General features: G+C 39.1%; 1 protein-coding gene across 5 annotated transcripts in view; it reads right to left on the bottom strand.

Moving 5' to 3' along the window:
- Positions 1-21,951, bottom strand: part of SYT1 (synaptotagmin 1) — a 724,221-nt gene that overhangs the window by 213,485 nt on the left and 488,785 nt on the right. For all 5 annotated transcript variants that reach the window (XM_078146393.1, XM_078146407.1, XM_020993508.2 and 2 more), the window contains one exon: positions 6,117-6,301. In XM_078146393.1, coding sequence (XP_078002519.1) covers positions 6,117-6,301 — 185 coding nt within the window. The remainder of the gene's footprint in view (positions 1-6,116; positions 6,302-21,951) is intronic.

The following is a 21,951-nucleotide window of genomic DNA, read 5'->3' as shown; positions in this document are numbered from 1 at the left end:
GCAAGACATTTTTTGTACCAATACATTAAATTCAGATCCATTAAATCAGCAGCTATTATGGTGTCTCCAGAGTGGCATTTTTTTTTCTGTCATGGAAAAAAATGCAGGAGAGAAAGCTTATAGATCTAGCAGCTGAGACTTTGATAAACCCCTGCAGAAACATTTGTGATGGGGAGATAGCTCTTTAAAATGCAGTATTCAGAGCACATTTGTCGAATGCCTGCAACATGATTCTCATACCAGTCATCTTATCATCTTAAGAAAGCACATTTGCTCATAGCTATTGGTGTTGAGGGTTTGTTTTTTTCAGGCTGAAGCTATTATTTCATCAGCATCAGGAGCACCCAATAAGAAACTTCCATCAATGGAGAATTAGTATTCTCTCTACATCTTACAGCCAGGGGGAGTGAGAGGTTAAGTGACTTGTCCAGGGTCACATAGCCAGTATGTATGAAAGCTGAGATTTGAACCCATGTCTTCATGGCCTCAAGGCTAACTCTCTAACCCCCAACCAAGCTGCCTCTCAAATGTCATTCTTTGGACTCAGATCTGATGAGGCATGCTTAACAAAAGGAAATGCAACCAAATATATTTCCTGTTTGTGCATGCCAGTTTTAAACTTGAGCTTCCTAGTACTTCTCAAATTAATATGTTAGTAATAAAGAAAATGAGAACCCTTTATCTTGGGAATGAAAAATCAATTTAGTTCAGCCTTTTGATATGTGTCAGAACTCCATTTTTAAAATCTCAGCTGAGGAACCCAGCTGCCAAGGAACTAAATACATCAGAGCTTTGGACTAGGTGTGTCTAAAAAGCAAAATAAACCTACCGCAGGTGAAAATCCAGAACAGTCATGAGACACAACACAGATAAGGAGGACATAGAAGGAAAAAATAAAAAAATTAAAACATCCACGCACAAACATCAGGAGAAAAACCATGGAGAAATGACTTTCCTATCAACATCATTTTGGTACTTGGATTGGTAGTTTTAGGGTCCATAAACTTTAGAGATCAAAAATTTACGAGTAAAATTTATTTTGGGAGCTGCACAGGTCTATGACCCACTGGGATTTTGTTCCATCACCAGATCATATTGGAATTCTTTGGAAGATGTGGGTGTGTGTAGAGTTTCACCAAATACATGTTTATCTTTGAACTTTGAAAATTCCATTTCTTTGAATTATTTGAAAGAAAGGCATTGATGATGGAAGAACTCAAAGACTGTACTAGGGTTGATGATGCCTTGGATAAACTTGGAGAACTGAAGTCAGTCTAAATGACTCTCCTTTTTGGTCCATTTCAGAAGTATGAAGACCATATGGCATCCTATATCACTGTTACAATCATGTATAACTATGAATACATGAAAAAACTCCACGTTTAAAAGAGCATAGGAATGGGACCTCTAATTTCATTGGTGTTAGGAAAATTCCATCCACCAATGCAAGCTGTCATATTTTCTGCAATTTATCGTCTTAAGAGAGTTGCCTATGTCAGTGGGAGTTACAGTAATTTGCCCAGCATGATTAAGTCAGAAGGTATCAGAGACAGGACTTGAACCCAGGTCTTCCTGATCTGACAAGCCGATCTCTTTCCATCTCTCCATACTGCCTTTCAAATATGCCTCCCAACACCCAAAATCTACCAAGGCTGTAAGAGTAACTTCTAGTTCATTTTTTTCAGGTTCTTTTAAAAAGTTACTGCACCAATAATTGGTGTTATATAATGCCTTCTCAAAGACTACACATTTTAGTCTTCCACTGTCATCTTCCCTACCAAATGCATATAGAATCTGTTATTTGTCACTTTTGTTTTTTGAAAGTATTGCGAGCACCTGCAGGTAGAAAATGATTTTCAATGAGTCCCATTTTCATTTACTAAACTATCTGCCATACTGTATATTCAATTGGCTATAAATTATAAATGAGTTCTAGTTAAAACTCAGTGTCATCAAAGATAACTGTTTAAAATGAACACAAACATCATTCTGAATATCTGAGGTTCTAAATTGTTTCAAACAAAGGTAGTTATTTTTCTAAGATTTCATTGTATTGTTTAATCTTCCTCAGATGACAATAAATGGATAAATAGAATCAGTGATCATTGCTAGTTCCACTCTCCTCCAGAAGTATGAGATTATGGATTGGTACTTCCAGGATTGTTTGCACTGAGATCACAGTCATTTGTCCAGGTCATAATAAAGGTAATAAACACCACTTCGTATACTATTAGGAACAGCTTTACAGAATACAGAACAAATTCCACAAAGATAACTATCAAAAATACACATCACTTGTCCTAGGGAGAAATGTTTGAGTTGCTATCATATAGTATCATTCAGCATGATTAATTGTAATTTCCAGGACACAAAAGCATGATCATGTTTGAATGTTGTAGTCAGTGTGAATCCAAGATCACCGTATTTTCAATATTAATGTCTCTCCAGTGATAATTAAAAAATTAATCTAAGCATATTTCAGTCCATATCCATGCAGAGGATTATTTCACATTTAATCTTATAAGAAGTTTTTTAAAAACTCTATGCTAGGTATGGTTTTCATCAGAAGGTATTGAAATAAAGTAGGGCGTGATTTAAAATGTCAGTTCTTCCATCACATTACCTGAAGCAAAGTCCTACAGCAGAAGTGGACCAGAAGCCTAGCTGAACACATGAGCTTGGGCTCTGGAGCCATGATTAAAAACTGTCAGGAAATTTAACTCCTTATGCACACAAATCTTTTGGAAGTATATGCACGCATTTAAATGAATAGCATGACAAAGGGGAATAGGGGCAGGGAAGAAATGCCAAGAGCAACTGAGCAACTGGTTAATTATATTTATTTTTAGGCAATTGGCGTTAAGTGACTTGCCCAGGGTCACACAGCTAGTGAGTGTCAAGTGTTTGGTCTGAGGCCAGATTCAAACTCGGGTCCTCCTGACTTTAGGGCCAGTGCTCTATCTACTGTGTCACCTAGCTGCCCCCAGTTAATTACATTTTAATAGAGTTTATCTGAAAGCAACTCTCCTCCTGTATCTCGAAAAGAATTTCTTTTTTAAAAAGGGGGAGAAAAGAGGTCTAGGCCCAGGGCTTTCTTGGCAACTAAGCAAACAACCTAGAAATGTTAATAACATGCAAACTGCTCTCTGAAAATGAAATAAGCATATTTGAAAATTTAAGAATTTAATTAATAGTAGTACAGGAGAGATTCTTTGAAGGTTTCATATATTAGGGTAATAATTGATAGGAAATAAAATCACAAATCCTACATTACTCTCTGGGATACAATATACTTGAATCTTTTTTTAAAAAACTTTTTTTAAATAGCAAAAAGTTGATGGAAAGGTATCTTTTATTTTCAGTAGTAGATTTTATGTGAATTAGAAGTTCTTTGAAAATATCCTATCCTGAAATGATCAACTAAATGGGGATTAAGAGGAGTATTAGCCTTTGGCCAAGACTAAGATGACGTTGAAACCAAATCCAAACCCAATATTCATATTGGTTCTTTGTAGTCATTTAGGCAAAACTTATTGATTGAATTTATCTAGCAGTTGTGGTAGAATCTAATGATCCCAAATAAAGTAAATACAGAAGTCTGGTTTTAATTTTCATCCATTATCTAGGACTCAGATGCCCCCTTCTAATTGAACACATGGTTTTTCACTGCTTATCCTAATGTTGTTTGTCCTATGTTTTCAAAGAGCACCAGTGACATCACAGGTAACGTCTTGACTTGTGGGTGAATTGGATTTAAGAAGTCTGGCAGAGTTGCACAAAGCTTTCAGCCTCACTCTGTCTTCCAGAATCATAGAAGTCCAGTGGCAGGACAAAAGTCAAGATGATTGGCTGATCGTAATAATAGAGAACCAGTAATGTGGTATTTCATTGGCAAGTGAAATGTGTATTTAACAGGCTAGTTTTCAAGTCATTACTAATTCTTGTCAGTGAAAAATCTATTGAGACCAATATAGAAGAAGGAAGGCTATCAACTGTCTTCTCTGTTTGGCTTACATCTAAGCACTTATTTTTGTAATTAAGGGCTGTGGAGCAAATGCAACAGAATATCTCAGTCATTCCAATTTGTATGAGCCAGAAAGATGGCAGAAGGGAATAGACAGGGTGACATTAGAGTTTAGACTACAAGGATGGAATTTTCATCTTAAGACAAGCAGCAGTGTGATGCAATATAAAGAATACTTTTTCTTTAGATTTATCTTCAGAAGACCTGAGTTCAAATACCAGGTCTACCATTACCCTCTGCGATCTTAAGCCGGTCATATTAGTCACCTCTTCTGGCCTAAGAGTTTTCTCTTCTGTGAAATGAAGGGGCTGAACTATATGACCTTTAAAGTCCCTTTGAATTATATCAGTGAATCTTATTTCTTCCTCTGAGGATCCAACCACCCATTCTCTCTATGGAAAAAGAGAAAGAGGAGGGTAGGTTGGGAACTGCGGGAAGATCAGGGAGATCAAAGAATACGATAGAGGGGCTTAACTATAAGGATGAGACTAGGAGCTAGGAAAGATCACATAGATGGTAATATTTCAAGAAAGAATAACTCTTAGGAAAGGTAATTGCAATTCATTGGAAAGAACAGAACTCTTCAAATCTTGTCTATGTTACTACTTGTATAACATTAGATAAGTGACTTAACTTTTCTGGGACTCAATTTCTTCATCTGTAAAAAGAGGGAGGTTGGGCTATGACCTCTGAGTCTTCTTTCAGATCTAGATCTATGATGGAGTTTTTAAGTATTTCTTTCATCTTTGTAGTTTCCTCAAGTTTGTGGTTTTTAACACCCTTTATTTCCATCTGGTTTCTAAAAGTAAAAACCCTTAGGAAAAATCACAGCAGGTAGTGAACAGGAGGGGAACCTGGGAAACAACATTCTGCTACATAGGAACAGAGAAAGGAGAGAAATTGGGTATGTATGTGTGTGGAGGGAGAGATGGGTGCTGGCATCAAGAGGAGGACAGAAAGGTTAAATATCCATTATTCCTGGGAAAGAAGGAGAGAGGGTAAGAAAGGGGATAGACAATGAATCACAAAAAAGTTTCCTTGAGGGTTTACCATCCATAGGAAGGTGGATGTTTCTTGCAGATGGCTTAGTTAGGGTGGCAATTCCTTATGCCTATGATGACAAGATTACAACAAATTGGAATGAGTGAATGTTTTGCTCCTGTTGTGTCATACTTGAACAAATTGCCCATGAAAACAAACACATGTCCATATATGACTTCTAAATACAAGCTAGTTCAAAGAGAGAATAGAGGATCAGAGCTTTGTTCTATGTCTCTGTCTCTCTCTGTCTCTGTCTCTCTGTCTCTCTCTCTCTCTCTCTCTGTCTGTCTCTCTCTCTCTCTCTCTCTCTCTCTCTCTCTCTCTCTCTCTCTCTCTCATTTGCCGCCTCTTGGAATGTTTTTGAAGCAACAAATATATGTTACTGGTCTAGAAAAGAATATGGTTTGGGGCATTTAGATGGGTTGTTAACTCAGAGACTTTCCCCCTAACTACTCACATGTTTCTTCTCTATGACACCCTTTGGGAAACCTTATAAATAGAGATGTAACTAGGAATTTTTGCAATTGGGGCAAGGACCAAAACACGTCCAAGGCATTCAAGATGGAGTCCATTCTCAGGTAAGTGGTACCGGAGGGGGGAAAAAGGGTGGTTCAATAGTGCTGGAGGGGAGGAAGCTGAACAACTCACTGCAACCTGCCCTTTGGTATGTTCTGAGCTCTGTTGTTTCTTTGCCATGAAGGGCCTATCAGAGCCGTTAGCATCCTCTGACTTTAATGCCCTCTAAATTCAGCTGCCAGAGGGAAAAGTCATGATTGCCCAACCCTAGTTATAGTACTGTTTACAAATTTTAATATTACACAAAGAAAAGTGGATTAATAAATACAAAAGAGTTCAAAATACAGCTGCCAACTCTTGGTATATTTAAAACCAAGATTATCCAGGAAGTTACTAGTTAAATGGGAATAATGAAATCTATTTTCCTACCATGAGGATATAAACTCCCCAAAGAACCCCCACAGCCACCCCCACCCCAACTCCTGTCAATCCTTAAAAACATGAATTGAGGCACTCAAGGGAATGATCACATTACCTGATCTTTCATGGTCTTCCCTAAGTCTTTTACGTCTTTCATGTTTATGGCATTTTTCCCACCCTTTTCCTTTCCCTTCTTCTTGTTCTTCTTCTTGAATAAACATTTCTTGCAGATACAAAAGCAGCAGGTCAGGATTAAGAGGACAGCAACTATGGCTATGGCTATTAAGGCCCAGGGTGGCACTGGAGAGAAAACACAGGAGAGTAAAGGGATACAGTTAATCAGAGAGGCAGGAACCTGGAATTCCTGTAGCTACAAAGATTGTAATAAGTCTGTTTTTAAAGTGTCAAGCTTATATGTATCAAGAACATATGTATCATTTATTTTATAATTACATTTTATATAACTTTACAATTACATCACACACACACACACACACACACACACACACACACACACACACACACACGCACGCACACACAGAGGAGTGTTTGTAGGTAGCTGGGCGGTGCCATAGGGGATAGAGCACTGGGGCCAGAAGTCAGGAAGACTCCTTGAATTCAAATCCAACCTCAGCCACTTACTAGCTATGTGACCCTGAGCAAGTCCCTGAAGCCTGATTTCATCAGTTTCCTCCTCTGTAAAATGAGCTGGAGAAGGAAATGGCAAACCACTCCAGTATCTTTGCCAAGAAAATCCCAAAAGGGGTCATGAAGAGTCAGACATGACTGAAAGGGCTGAACAACAGAAGTATGTGTCTGTGTGTACTTATGTACTGAGGCAGTTACATGTCTCAATGGATAGAGCTCTGGGTCTGGAGTAAGGAAGACTTAAATCCAAATCTAGTCTTAGATACTAGCTGTGCCATCCCAGGCAAGTCACTTAACCACTGTCTGCCTCAGTTTCCTCAGCTGTAAAATGGAGATAATAACAGCACCCACCTCACAGGGTTGTTGTGTGGTTTATATAATTGTAAACTGCTTAACACAGTGCCTGGCACACAGTAGGTGCTATATAAATGTTCATTCCTTTCCCTCCTTCTCTTATGTGGACCTATGATTTAGTTGGTATAGGGAATTCCTGGTAAGGAATTCTATCACTGAGAGATTAAGTGACTTACTCAGGGTCACCATAGACAATGTGTGTCAGAGATGTGAAACTTGAACTCGGGCTTCTTAACTTGGAGGCCAGCTCTTTAATCACGATACCACGGTGTTTTTCAAATCAAATGCAGTATTAAAAAAGCACCCATATTTCAATTATATTCACCCATACTTCAATAGATAAAATATTTTGTGTCAATCAATCAATCCTTATTAAATGCCTATTATGTACCCAAGCACTATCAGGGGTGCTAGACATACACAGATAAAAGTGAAATAACCCCTGCCATCCAGAAATTTCCATTCTTGTAGATCTCATTAGAAAATTGTGCTGAGTATTCATATTAAAATTCTTAACAGAAACATTTGGAATTGTAAACATAGGATTCAAACTTCAGTTTTTAAGAATACTCAGCAGGAATAACTGGAATTTTCTAGCATAATAAGATTGAAACAAAATGATTAAAAATAGTCATTTAAGATAGCTAGGTGGCACAGTGGCTAGATTGCTGGACTTGGAGTCAGAAAGAACTGAATTCCAATCTTCCCTTAGAAACCTACTAGATGTGTGATCATTTAATGTCTCTCAACCTCAGCTTTCTCTTCTGTAAAATGGATATAATAAAACCTACCTGAAAGAGTTATAATGAGGACCTGAAGAAGTACAACATGTAACTAGGCTTCCAGTAGAAGGTGGGATTTTAGTCGAGTCTTAAAGGAAGCTGGGGAAGCCAGAAGTCAGAGAATGTTTCAGGCATGGAGGATAGTGAAAGAAAAAGCTGGAAAGACTTCTTAACAAGTTCTATATTACTAAGGGAGAAACAGGTTGCCTGAGGAAATAAAAGGGTACAGGCGCTGGAGGTTTTTAAGGGAAGATGCATGACCACTAGATAGGAATGTTATAGGCAAGATTCTAAGTCATGTATAGGTTATACTAGAGATGGTCTCTGAGATTACTCCCAATTCTGAGATTCCATAAGCAGCCACATGGGGAAAATGGTGCAGTGGAGAGTACAGGTTTTGTATTCAGAAAATCAAGAGAATTTAGAGATAGAGGAGGGATGTCAAAGATGCTCTAGTTCAATATCTTCATTTTAAGCCCCTGAAGCATTAAGTGACTTACTCATAGTCATTCAGGTCACATAGCAGCAGAGTTCAGGATTTGAATTCAATGGTTTAGCAGAAACAGCAATGGATTTAGAATCTAAGAAGCTGGATTCAAATCCCAGATCTTCTACTTATGACTTATGTGGTGGCTTTGAGCAAATTCTCCTTCCTATGTCTTGTTTTTTTTTTCTTTTAAATTCCCATCCATATAATGGGAGAATCAGATTGGATGATCTTGGAGGTCCCTTCAGTCCCTAACTCTATGGGTGACTATTAATTTGTGCATGTAAGACCAACATTGTTATCATCACTGGCATTTGTAGAGTGTTTTGAGATTTGCAAAGTACCTCAAAAATAAGAACTTGTGATCCTCACAACAACATTGAGAGGTAGGTACTATTATTATCATCCCCATTTTATAGATGAGGAAACTGAGGCAAACAGAGGTTAAATGACTTGCCCAGGGTCCCACAGCTAGTAAGTGTCTGATGTTGGATTTGAACTCAGGTCTAATTGACCAAGTCCATCACTATTCATTGGGCCTTTTAGCTACCCATAGATCTAGAGCTGGAAGGTGATTTCGAAGGTCATTTAGTCCAGCCTCCTCAATTTGCAGATGAGAAAACTGAGACCTAAGAAGATTAAATAACTTTCCTGAGATACACAGATAATGGCAGAGATAGGATTGGCACATGGTCCTATGAGTCAATGTAAAAGTTCAGCTCTCTTTCGAGTGTAATCCATTGTTTTGATTCTTAGGACTCCTAGATTTGATAATGTTTCACTTTCTCCCTGCTTTGCACGGATCTTCCATGTACATGTTTCTCTCCCATTAGAATGTGAGTTTCTTGAGGGAAAGGAGTATTTTTGTGTTTTGGCCTTTCTTTATATTCCCAACAGCACAGTAGCTGGAACCTAGCAACTAATTAATAGATGTTATCTGATTGAATTGATTGCTTCAGATCATAGCCATTTCACATAATCTTATGGACATTCAATGTCAGTTTCTTTTGCAGCTCTAAGAAAATCTCCCTATTTTAAAATGTTTAAATCTATACAGCACATGTAATATACACGATTGCAACATGTTTTGAAAGCTGTTCTGATAATCTAATTACCTTTTAATAAGGATCGGGCTTCAGTGAGTGGTACACTAGAATCTCCCTGCTGTTCACTCAGTTTAGTTGCATCCGATTCTTTGTGACTCAGTTTGGGGTTTTCTTGGCCAAGTGGTTTGCTATTTCCTTTCCCAGCTCACTTTCCAGATGAGGAAACTGAGGCAAACAGGGTAAAATGACTAATCCAGGGTCACATAGCTAGCATATGTCAGAGATAGGGAACTTAAAACTAGATCTTCCTAGCTTCCGTGTCAGCTCTGTAGGTATTATGCCATGTTGTCCCTCAGCCTTGTAATATGGGACCAAAACAGACAGCATATTTTTACAGACAATGGCATATTAATGACAAACTGCTATTCTGTGTGGTTATTTATTTGCTCTATCAGACCTGTGTAAGAGTTTTCTAAAGAACAAGATAAAAGACTTTTAAATCACACAGGACAAAATTGAATCCATTTAACAAGTTCATGAAAGAAAATGGACAGTAGAAGCACAGGAAAATTATTATTTAAAAAGGCCTGGAGAGATAGGATCATACCACTCCAGGAAGTTGGTCCAGCCATTGCCTCTTGAAGGGAAATTAAAGGGCTTGAAACAATATTGTAGGTAATTGTCTTACTTTTATAAGTTTCATTTAAAAAAAATGATGGTGAATCCTAAATTTGTTTTTAAATTTCAAGTTTTATTGGATTTGTTTAAAGAATACTCATAATTTAAGGAAAATTTCCTGCTTAATTAACTGTTTTTGAAACTGGGTCATGTTTTATCTCGAGGAGAAAAATACCCAGACTGCTGCTTTTTGGGGGAGTAATCAGTTGTGAATGTAGATGTTATAGTTCTTATTTGCCCTGCCTCTAATTCAGAGCTTCATTATTTCTCTCCTGGATTATCCTCCCAAATCAGTTGCCATACTCTCTCATCTATCCATTCCACGTTACATATTGATGATGAGGGAAATTTCCCAAAGCACAGCTCAGATCATTTCATTCTCCTGCTCTCAACCCTTCAATGCCTCCCACTGACTTTAGGCAAATTTTCCAACTCATTAGTTATGCCATTTACATGAATTAAAAAGCATTTAAGTACTCAACTAGGTGCCTGGCATTGTGCTAAATCTTGGGAATAAAACCACAAAAATTAAGAAAGACTCCGACCTCAAGTAGCCTATATTCCCAAAAGAAGAAAAATCAACAGTCAAGTCGAGCTTTTATTAAGTGCCAGCTACATATCAGGTTGTGTGCCAAGTGATGGAAAACAACACAGATAGGGGAATAATAACCAAAAATGTGATGCGTTGGTTTGGGAAATCACAGGGATGGTAAGTGGAGTGACAGGATGACAGTGATACACCTTCTCGCAGGAATGATAGTGCTGACTGGATTACTGTTCTCAGGGTCAGAGGTAGGAGCAGAGGGAATTTATGTGTGAGGTGGTATGGCAGGATGGCAGCCAGGATTTATCATGGAAGAATCTGAAATTGACTAGACATGGGGAACTCTCACCAATCAAGAGAGCCTGGCTCCAAGTCAGAGTTCTAGGTCATTCAAGACCACTACCCTCTTCACTCAACTTGCAACTCTTAAGTCAATACATCCAGACTTAGGCCCCCTACTCACATCCAGTTGCACATTTTCTCAACATGCCCACTTCACAAACAGTCTCTTTCCCCTTTACTATCCACCATCAACCTAAAACACCTAGGTTAATAACTTTGGTGCCATCCTCAACAGCGAGTTTTCCTTCACCTTACCTATCTACTAAGTTGCCAGGTCTCGTCAGTTCTACCTCCTTGTTGGCATAACAGTGCCAATACCCACTCCAGACAAATTGGACAACTTGCCTTTGCCTGAACGCAACATCTTTCCTGCGTCTGGGGCTGTCTCCATACTATTGCTCCCTTGGAGAATGGCTTTTCCTCCAAATTGCCACTGAAGCCCTCTTCGTCCTTCAAGACCCATCCCAACCTTCATTTTGTCCAAGCATTGCTCTCTCCAACCTGCTTTGCTTGTTGATCTCCGGTACCTCTCAAGTTTACTTTGTATCCTATTTACATATACATTTTATTTCCCTTACTAAATTGTAGATTTCTCAAGGGCAGAGACCATTTCTTATTCACATTTCTTCTGTCCCACACAACCTAGCACAGTGTCTTGCCCATCATAAGAATCAATGTTGTTGATTAACAGCAACCACAAAAAATTTAGCAAGCAGATCCTGAATGCCAGTACATTTTATATTAGAGAATCATTTTGGAAAACATTTAGCTAGCTAGCAAAGCATTTATGTAGTGCTTCAAGGTTTGCTTTACAAATATCTGATTTTATCCTTCTGAAAACTCTGGGAGACAGATGCTGTCATTATCCCTATTTTACAGAGGATGAGCCTGAGCCAGACTGAGGGTAAGCTGAATTCGAACTCTGTTCTTCTTGCCTCCAGGACTTCATCTACTACACTACCTAGCTGCTTCATTTCTGTATTTCCTAAGTATTTTGGAAATGAAATGGCTACTGAAATGCCTGAGAAATAGGAAAATAGGAAAAACTTGGAGTTGAGGAACATGGACCATGACTATTGTTCAGTAGTTTCAGTTTTGTCCAACTCTCCACGACCCCATTTGGAGTTTTCTTGGCAAAGATACTGGAGTGGTTTGCCATTTCCTTCTCCAGATCATTCTGTAGATGAGGAAACTGAGACAAACAGGGTTAAGTGACTTGCCCAGGGTCACACAGTTTGTCAGGGTCTGAGGCTAGATTTGAACTCATGAACTCATAAAGATGAGTCTTCCTGATTCCAGGCCCATGGGTCTATCCACTGTAACACCTGGCTGCCCATATGGCTAATTTTGTGGAAATATCTTTTAAAAAATCAGATCTTTCTATTGCCCCTAGAGACTTACAAAATGACTTGACCACAGTAAAAACTCAATTATATCTATAAAATTAATGAATGAATTAAAAGATTTGACAGACTCAGCTGACCTAGTAATAAACAATTAATCAACTTGTTTTATTTGACATAGAAAAATATTCTTGTTATATGGGCTTTTAGCTAATTCATATATGGGTCTTTTCTCTGATTACCTTTGGAATGATCCTTCCCCTAACTCCCTCCTCATAAATACCAGATCAATGTTTATTGAGCTCAGCTACTTATCTGACACTTTGTTAGGTTCAGAGACATGCAAAGAAGCAGAAGGCATAGTTCTTGACCTTTTAAAGGCTTTTAATCTAGTAGGGGAGACAGATTGCATTAATTCATAGAAAAGATAAATAGTGACATAAAAACACTATTCTCCATCAGTCTCTGTCTATGTGAAACATCAATTGGACAATTTCAAATCATGAAAGGAATACAATAATGATGGGTGATTTCTTTAGTCTTTAAAGGTTACCAAGGGCTTGAACTGATCTTTGCCACAGTCCCATGAGTTGTGTAATTTTTTCCCATTTTATGAATGAACTTGAGAGTAAGAGAGTTTAATGACTTGTCCGGGGTCATCTGGGTAGGAAGTGTCAGAAGCCTGATTCAAACTTAGGTCTTCCAAGCACAGGGTTCTTTCACTAGGCTGCTAAGCTACCTCAAAGTTGTTTGTGTCTTTGACCCCGTGATCCACCTACTGGATAGATCACCCTGTAGTGATCAAGAGTAGAAACATGAATGATCTACCAAAATATTCATAGTAGCAAAGAACTGGAAACCCATCTATCAAAAAGTATTTCTTAAGTGCAGCTATGCATGCAAGACAAAACTGTAGCAATTCCTGCCCTGAAGGAGCTTACATTTTTTTGGGGAAGTCATAGTGTGTTTATGAATATGGGCGTGTATGTGTATGCATATATGTAGATGCACCACATATAGACAAATGTATATATGTGCACATATAATATATACAAATATGTATATAACACATCTATGTATGTATGTGCATATATGTATACATATATAGATGTAAATTCTTCTGCTCTCCATATGTAAAGCATCCAAGTAATTGTATTGGTTTCTGCTTATACGGTTGGTGTTCTTTTAAGGATAGGTACCCCATGTATGTGTAGCATAGTTCTTTAGGAGAATGGTGCTATCTGGGCTTGGTTTGATTTTTAACTGAAGGCTTTAGGCTAGGCTCCCGCCCTCATTCTTTCTTTCTCTCCTTCTCTCCCTATTTATTGCCTGCCTGCCTTCCTTCCTTCCTTCCTTCCTTCCTTCCTTCCTTCCTTCCTTCCTTCCTTCCTTCCTTCCTTCCTTCCTTCCTTCCTTCCTCTCCTCCTCTCTCCCTTCCTCCTTCTCTTCCTCCCTCACTTCCTTTTTCTTTTGGTTATATTCTTTCTTGCCTAAAGAACATGGACTTGCCTAGGGGTACAATAATACTATGAGTCCCTTGATTCCGAGATTTCTATATGACATGAGTGCCCACTTTTCTTCCTCCAATTTTTGCCCTTCCCCCAAGCCTTCCTGAAGAAAGAATGTGTCGCTCATCTCTACTGAAAGATTAAAATCTCTTCCCAAATTTCTCCACACTGTTGTCATTGATTGCACCAAACAAGACACGGGGAACTCTCACCAATCAAGAGAGCCTGGCTCCAAGTCAGAGTTCTAGGTCGTTCAAGACCACTACCCTCTTCACCCAACTTGCAACTCCTAAGTCGATACCTCCAGACTTAGGCCCCCTATTCATATCCAGTTGCACATTTTCTGAGCAGCCATCAGATTTTCTTTGTTTTGCAAAGGTGAGGATAGATTTATAAGCAATCACAACAGTATACAGCCAATTAGTGAGAAAACAGCTGCCTGCTAGGGGATACAGAATCAGCTTCTTCCCGTAAGAGCTCCCCCTTCCCTTGGCATGAAGGGACCAAGAAGAAATCATTCAGTAGCTTGAGATACAACCTTTGAACTAACTCTTTCTTTAATAGGCAAGTGGAGAAAGCAAAGCTTTACCTAGCTGCTTTACAACCTCACTGTCATATTCCATCAGTCCTTGGTGGGGAGGGGCACTTCTCAGCAACAACATCTATTTTCTGCAACAAGAGCTTGCAGGGTCATGGAGGAAAGGAGCAGGGGTTCTCAGCCTTGCCTATGTACTTCCTTCTGCATGGTGTGAACAAGATAGATTATCTTCCAGTTTCTTTCTCCCGGAGGCTTCCCAGAATAGCCCTAGACAGCCAAGTTAAACTGGTGAATTTAAGAATAGTGTCTGCTGGAGCCTCCCCTGTCCAGAGCAGTGTTCAAAGTGCAATTGCTATACATGGATGTACTCAATGGCTACAAATTAAATACAAGGGGGCAGCTAGGTGGTGCAGTAGATAGAGCATCGGCCCTGGATTCAGGAAGACCTGAGTTCAAATCCGGCCTCAGACACATAACACTTACTAGCTGTGTGACCCTGGACAAGTCACTTAACCCCATTGCCTAGCCAAAAAAAAAAGGTACAGTGGATAGAATGCTGGATCTGCTCTCAGAAAGGCCTGAGTTCAAATCCAGCTTTAGATCCTTACTAGCTATGTGATTCTGGGAAAGTCACTTAACCCATTCCTGCCTCAGTTTTCTCATTTGTAAAATGGGGATCATAATAGCACCTATCTCCCAGGGTTATTGTGAGGATGAAATGAGATAGTATTTGTAAAGTGCTTGGTACATGCTTGTACTTTTTCCTTCCCCTCTAAGGAAAAGATCACTAAATGGAAATTAGATTCTGAGGAAAGGAAAACCCAATAATGGCCCCGGAGAGCCAATGATGAAACCATGTCCTCAAAGACTTTGAGTATGTATGTTGAGGCACAAAACTGGGTTGCAACATAAGTTGTCAGAAAAGGTCATTGTATTGTAGTTTTTGCCTATTTTTCATTTTTATAATTCTGAGGGAAAGGGTATATCCAGAAATGACTGATATAAACAAAAAGCATCAATGAAATTTTAATTTTTTTAGTCAGATTGATCGTTGTGATTTCAGTGATTGGTATATTCAACTTTCAAAAAGAGTCTGTAAAACTAGTTTGTATAAAAGGAACAGTTGTTAGAATTGACCATGAAGTAAAAAGAAACTTTGGTGGGTAGGTAATGTGCTACTTGATGTCAGACAAAATGGCCTGCTTGCAATTCCATGTATGTAACATCTCTCACCTCTTTGCCTTTGCATAAGCACTATCCCATACCTAAAATGCTCTCATTTCTCTCTTCTACCTTTTGGAATCCTTACCTCTGTTCAAGAATCATTTCAAGCACCGACTCCTTCATGAAGCCTTTTTAATTACCTCCCTTCTTACTCTCCCCTGTCACCTCCCCCTCCTCAAATTACTTTGTATTTACTAATCTGGGCACCTGCTGTCTTGCCCCTCCTCTTCTTACCCCCACCCCACCAGAATGTGAATTCCTTGAGGTCAAAGGTTGTGTTAGTATTTATCCTTGAATCTCCAGCACCTAACACAGTGCTGGGCACATAGGAAGTAATTTAATAAATGTTTGAACTGTATTGAATTAAATACTGTGAAGTACTTAAGGACTGTGGCTGGTTTTCACCCTTCAAAATAAACATCCAGAAGTAGGAATTTCCTTGTAATGTTCATAGAAATGGGTTTTTGACTTTAATGTGCAAAACTCCCATGATATAAATGAGATTTTAGAGTGATTTTAAGATGCTTTTTAGATTAAGTAAAACAAATCTAGGGCAGCTAGGTGGTGCAGTGGATAGAGCACTAGCCCTGGAGTCATGAGAACCCCAGTTCAAATCTGGCCTCAGACACATAACACTTACTAGCTGTGTGACTCTGGGCAAGTCACTTAACCCTACTACCTAGCCAAAAAAAAAATCTAGGTAATGTTGCTAATGAAAGATAAAGAATTAACCTAGAAAACACTTTCATAGAACATTTTGGAATATATAGATAGTATACATACATACATATGTATGTGTACATATGTACATATGTATGTATATATATATACATATATATATATTTATAGGAATACATATACACACAATGCCAGCCAAATAAACAATCCCAGAGACTTTTAAAAATATAAGAACATTGCATCTGACAGAAGCTTGAACACAATATTGCCACTGGCAGAAAGTGATAACTTAATGTGATTGCTATCGACTGTCCACTAAATGCAAGGTAATACAAAAATAAATTTAAGTGATATAACACGTACAAATAAAAGCTTTTCAACTGAAAATAATATATTTTGCTCGTCTCTAAAACCTCGGACTCCAAATGTTACATGGACCTAAGTTAATGAATTAAATCTCACACCCAAAGTATTATATGATTGAATTCTGAGAGACTGAAATTGCAAAATCAGACCAGTGTCACTAATGAGTTAATCTGCAATGTTTGTTCAGTACTACAATCCTTATCTAGGCTGTGGCTTTGGGGCAAAAAGTTTCATTAAATTTATGGACAGATACCTATGAATTTTTACTTTGAAACCACTTCGTATATTTGGGAGGCTTCATGAGACATGATAATCTTTGCTGTACATGGCTAGCCACATAACTGTAAAGGATATGATACCCTGATTTTTAAAAACTCTATTTTTATGTGAAATATCTATACATGATCTCTCCTGTTTTTCTTCATCTTTCTCCCTCTTAATTCCTTGTTGAACAATCTAGATTATGTCTTTAATGTTTTATTCAGACCTCTTTCTCGATAATTATCATTGACATGCTTGATAAATCTAATGGTTGTTTCTCATTCCTGATCCTTCTTGACCTCTCTGTAGCATCGTAAAATACTCAACAGTTTACTCCTTGCAGTTGTCTCCTTCCCTTTTTTAATGCTGCTGGATTTTCCCAGTTCCCTTCCTGTCCCTCTCAGAGCTCATGACATGCCTCCTTTGCAGATCTGCTTTCTGAGCTGATCCTCTAACTGTGCTGTATACTCAAGGATCCGCCCTTGATCCTCTGCTTACCTTCACCTATACTCACTCTTTTACTATGTTATTCTACTCCCATGGTTTAAACTAGCACCACTATGTGATTGATTCCAAAATTGAAACCTCCAGGCCTGAACTTTCATCTGCACTCTAACCTTGGATTCTCAGCTAAAGACAGGGTACCTACACTCCTCAAAATCAGTATGCCCAGAACTTATTTCTACTTCTCTGCAAAGCAGCGTAGTGCTTGGAAGCTAATAAATACTTATTGATTACGTGATGAATTAAAAAAAATACTAAGTTTCAACTCTTTGCAGGGAGAGCTGGGTGGTGAAGTCGATAGAGTGTCAGATGCGGAATCAGGAAGACATCTTCTTGAGTTCAAATCCAGCCTTAGACACTTATTAGCTATGTGATTCTGGGCAAGTCACTTAATCCTGTTTGCCTCAGCTTCCTCATCTGTAAGATGAGCAGGAAAAGGAAATGGCAAACCACATGCAGTATCTTTGTCATGAAAACCCAAGTGGGGTTATGAAGAGTAGGACACGACTGTAATTACTGAATAACAACAAATTCTTTGCAGGGCACTGAGGGAATCCCTTCTCTCAAGAAGAAACAATCAAGTAGGAAGACATTTTGAGTATTTAATGGAGTACTTGAGGAAAGAGATCATTTTCATTTGAGCTGGATTTTGAAGGAGGAGAACGATTTAAACAGGCAGAAAGGAAAAAAGAGCATTGTAGAATTAGGAGATAGCCTGAATATGTGAACAGAGGGAAGACGGGACAAGATCCTGGAACAGCAGCAAATAAACCAGTTTGACTGGAATATAGAGGACGTAATGTGAAAGGTAGACAGTGGAAGGGAGTAGAGAGCCTTTGAAGGTGTTTGAGCAGGGGAATGATAAAGTTATTAGGAAAATTGCATTAGGAAAGTCATTTTGGCAATCAAAAGGAAATACTGGAGGGAGGAAAGACTAGAGGCATGTTGACTAGTGAGGATATAATTACAATAGTCCCAGTGGGAAGTGATGAGGACTCAAACCTAAGGCATTGAGGGAATTGATCGAAAATGTATTGTGGAGGTAACATCAACAGGACTTGGCAATTACATAAGAAAGGAGAGCCAAAGTCGACTCCAAGCTTTAAATTTGGATAAACAGGAGGATAGCATATTCCTCAGACAGTAATAAAGAAGCTAAGAGGCAAATATTTAAGGTTTTTGGGGAAAATTATTATTAATTCAGCTTCAGATGTGTTGAAATTTTGTTTAAGATGCTTTCATATTTTTTGGATTAGAAATCTTACAGCAAGTTTTCTTCTAGGTGATACAGTGGATAGAGAGCTGGACCTGGAATCAGGAAGATCTGAATTCAAATTTGACTTCAGACCCTTCCTAGCTGTGTGGCCTTGGGCAAGTCACTTAATTTCTGTCTGCCTTAGTTTTTCTCATCTAAAAATTGAGGATATTAACAGTACTTTTCTCACGTTGTTGTGAGAATTACATGAAATAATATTTGTAAAGTACTTCTCAAAGTGCCTGGCACGGAGTGGGTGCTGTACTTGTGTGTATCTGTGCATTATCCCTTTCCCCGCTTTCTTCCTTACAGCTCTTGCACCCAAACTATCACTGAGTTCTGTTGTTTCTTCTTTGGAAATGTTTTCACAAGCTGCTCCCTTCCCTTTCTGTGTTGGGTCCTGGGATCACAGATTCATAACTGTGAGGGACCTTGAAAGTTTTCTCGTTCACTCATTGCTTCACTTGCACATTTACTGAATACTGAGAACTGGCATCAGCATTGTATTCTCTGGACAGCCCATCCCATTCCGGGCCAGGCTTTCATCACTTAATGCCTAGATCACTTCAATAGACATAGAGCTTATTTTGCTGGCTCCCAGGCTTGGCCCTAACAATGCCCAATGCATCCAATCACTCACTGCCAGGAGAAGAACCTTTCAAAATCATTGCTTTCAAATTCCTCTGCCTGGCTTTTAAGGCCTTCTGCTTCTACCCTACCTACTCTGGCATTTATCACCGATTCCAAGAGTCCTTCCTCTGCTCTAGGCTGGGACCACAACAAGCATTATATAATGCCTGCTACATACCAGGCACTGTGCTAAGTGATTTACAAATATTACCCTTTTTGAAACTCACAACCACCCCAGGAAGTAGTTGCTAGTGTTATCTTCATTTGACAGCTGAGGAAACTGAGGCAAACAGAGGTTAAGTGGCTTCCCAAGGGTCATGTACTAGTAAGCATCTGAGTTCAGATTAGAACTCAGGTCTTCCTGATTGCAGGCCCAGAGCTGTATCCACTGAGCCTCCTTGCTGCTGAAAAGACTTTGAGAAGGGCACATAGCTAGTAAATGTCTAAGGCAGGATTGAAACTTCAAGTCAACTGCCTATTAGCCATTTTGAACTGGATGTTCCATAACCCTTATAAACTCATGCCTAAAATTGTACTCTTTACCCCCAAACCCTCCCTTCTTCCTAACTTTCCTATTATTGTTGAGGATGTGCCCATCTTCCCAGGCTCCCAGGCTTCCAACCTAGGGTGTAATATTCAACATCTCACTCCCTCATTCCAAATATCGAATTGTCAAGTCCTGGCTTTTCCACTTTCATAATATCTCTTATTATATCTCCTTTGAAACCATCACCAGCCTAGCGTGGGTCCTCATCACCCCACACCTGGACTACTGCCACAGCCTGCTGGGTTACCTCCCTACCTCAAGTTTCTCCCCAATTCAATCCATCCTCCCTTCCATTATCAAAATGATCTTCTTTAAGAATAGATCTGACCATATCACCTCTCTGTTCAATAAATTCTAGTGGTTCTCCATCACCTCCAGGGTGTAATAGAACATATTTGGCTTTCAATCCTTCATTACCCTTCCAACCAGTTCAGCCTCTTTATACCTTACATTCTCTGTGACCTAAAGACACTGGCCTCCTGACTGCTCCATGTACAAGATATTCCACCTCCAAATTCCACATATTTTTACCGGCTGTTCCCATGCTTGGAATTCTTTCTCCTCATGTCAATCTCATAGTTTCTTTGGCTTCCCAGTTTCAGCTAATGTCCGACCTTCTGTAAGAACCCTTTCTGAGTCTAGCTAAATGTTAATGCCTTCCCTCTGAGATTATCCCTAATTCTACATAGTTGTTTCCATGTTGTTTCCTCCCTTAGACTGGAAGCTCCTTGAAGGCAGGGATTATCTTTTGCCATTCTTTGTATCCTGGGTACTTAACACAGTGCCTGGCCCTTAGTGTTTAACAAAAGCTTGTTGACTGATTGACTTTAAGCCTAGAGTGCTATGCATTCTGGACACCAGCAGCACATGTGAGAATGATGGTAGTCACTGCAGAAGCAAAGATAAATGGGGCATAGTACCTGCTTTCTAGGAGTCTAAATTTGGCCAGAGAGGGATATGATATATGTACAAATAAGTATTACAAAGTAGGGAGCGATGAAGGCAAAAGCATGATCTAAAATGTTGGAGGGATATTTGAAGAGTAAAGGAATCTCTTTAATTGGATGAATCTGGAAAGGCTACATGGAGTAGGTGGGATAGACTTGGGTAAATGCTCAGGCATGGGGGATGGACTGGGTAAATGCTCAGAGGTCATGGCCTGTTGAGTTCATGGAACAGCTGGTAGTCTGGAATGTAATGAAGAGAGCATGAAGAGAAATAATGTAAAATGAAGCTAAAAGAGTAAGTAGGACCTAGACTCTAGAGAGTTTTCAGTGCTAAATCAAAAAATTTGCCATTTTCATGTGAAGGCAGTAGAGAGCCAGTGAAGACTCTTCAGTGGAAGAGTGGCAACCTGGATTACAAATAAGGTCACACAGTCAGAATGATGAGTCACAGAGGTTCTTTACTGGAAGCTTTGCAAAGGATAAGACCACAGAGAGATGAAGCCAGAGGAAGGGCAAATTCTTATGGAATGGACATGTAAATTCTTTTGTTTTGTTTTGTATTTTGGAGGCAATCCGGGTTAAGTGACTTGCCCAGGGTCACACAGCTAGTAAGTGTCTGAGGTAGGATTTGAACTTGGTTCCTCCTGGTGCTCTATAGACATGTAATTTCTTATTGAAACAAGCTCTCATTTCTCTGTCTGTGTCCTCTGTCCTTTCCCAATTCAACTGCTAAGCAAATCCAGATGCTTCAATATCCTGGTTTCTGGGCTGGGCCCAACAGTGGATATGCCTACTGTAAGTGACGTTATGGCTCTAATTCAGGACAACTTTGATTAGCTTTTGTTTCTTCCTTCATCGTCTTTTACAAGGATAGCTCTGAATCAGCTATCAAATACCTTTCCTTTCAAATGGCTTTAAAGCCAAAGCACCTTCCCAGGGTGAGTTATATTATCTGGACCTGGCACGGAAGGTTTGTAGCTCTCTGTGTTTACATGGAATCTTTCATGAGGAAATTTCAAAGGTAGGCAAAGTGACAGGTTCAATATAATCAGAATAGAAATCCAGCAGCAACAGAATATTTCTTACCTCTAACATGCCTGTATTTTGACATGTTAGTTAGTATCTCAGCACTGGAGCAAGATGGACCTTGGAATCCGTTTAATGAAATATCAATATTTTTTCTTCTCCCTTGTAGATAGTGAAACTCATTGACATCTGCTTGTTACACAAATAACAAGCTCCCATTTCCAGAACATCAAACACAGACG

This window comes from Phascolarctos cinereus, unplaced genomic scaffold (assembly GCF_003287225.1).
Source record: "Phascolarctos cinereus isolate Bilbo 61053 unplaced genomic scaffold, phaCin_HiC Scaffold_1;HRSCAF=81, whole genome shotgun sequence".
In the NCBI taxonomy this organism is placed as follows: domain Eukaryota; kingdom Metazoa; phylum Chordata; class Mammalia; order Diprotodontia; family Phascolarctidae; genus Phascolarctos; species Phascolarctos cinereus.
Note: the sequence above shows the minus strand (reverse complement) of the source record. Positions and strands in the feature narration are given on the sequence as shown.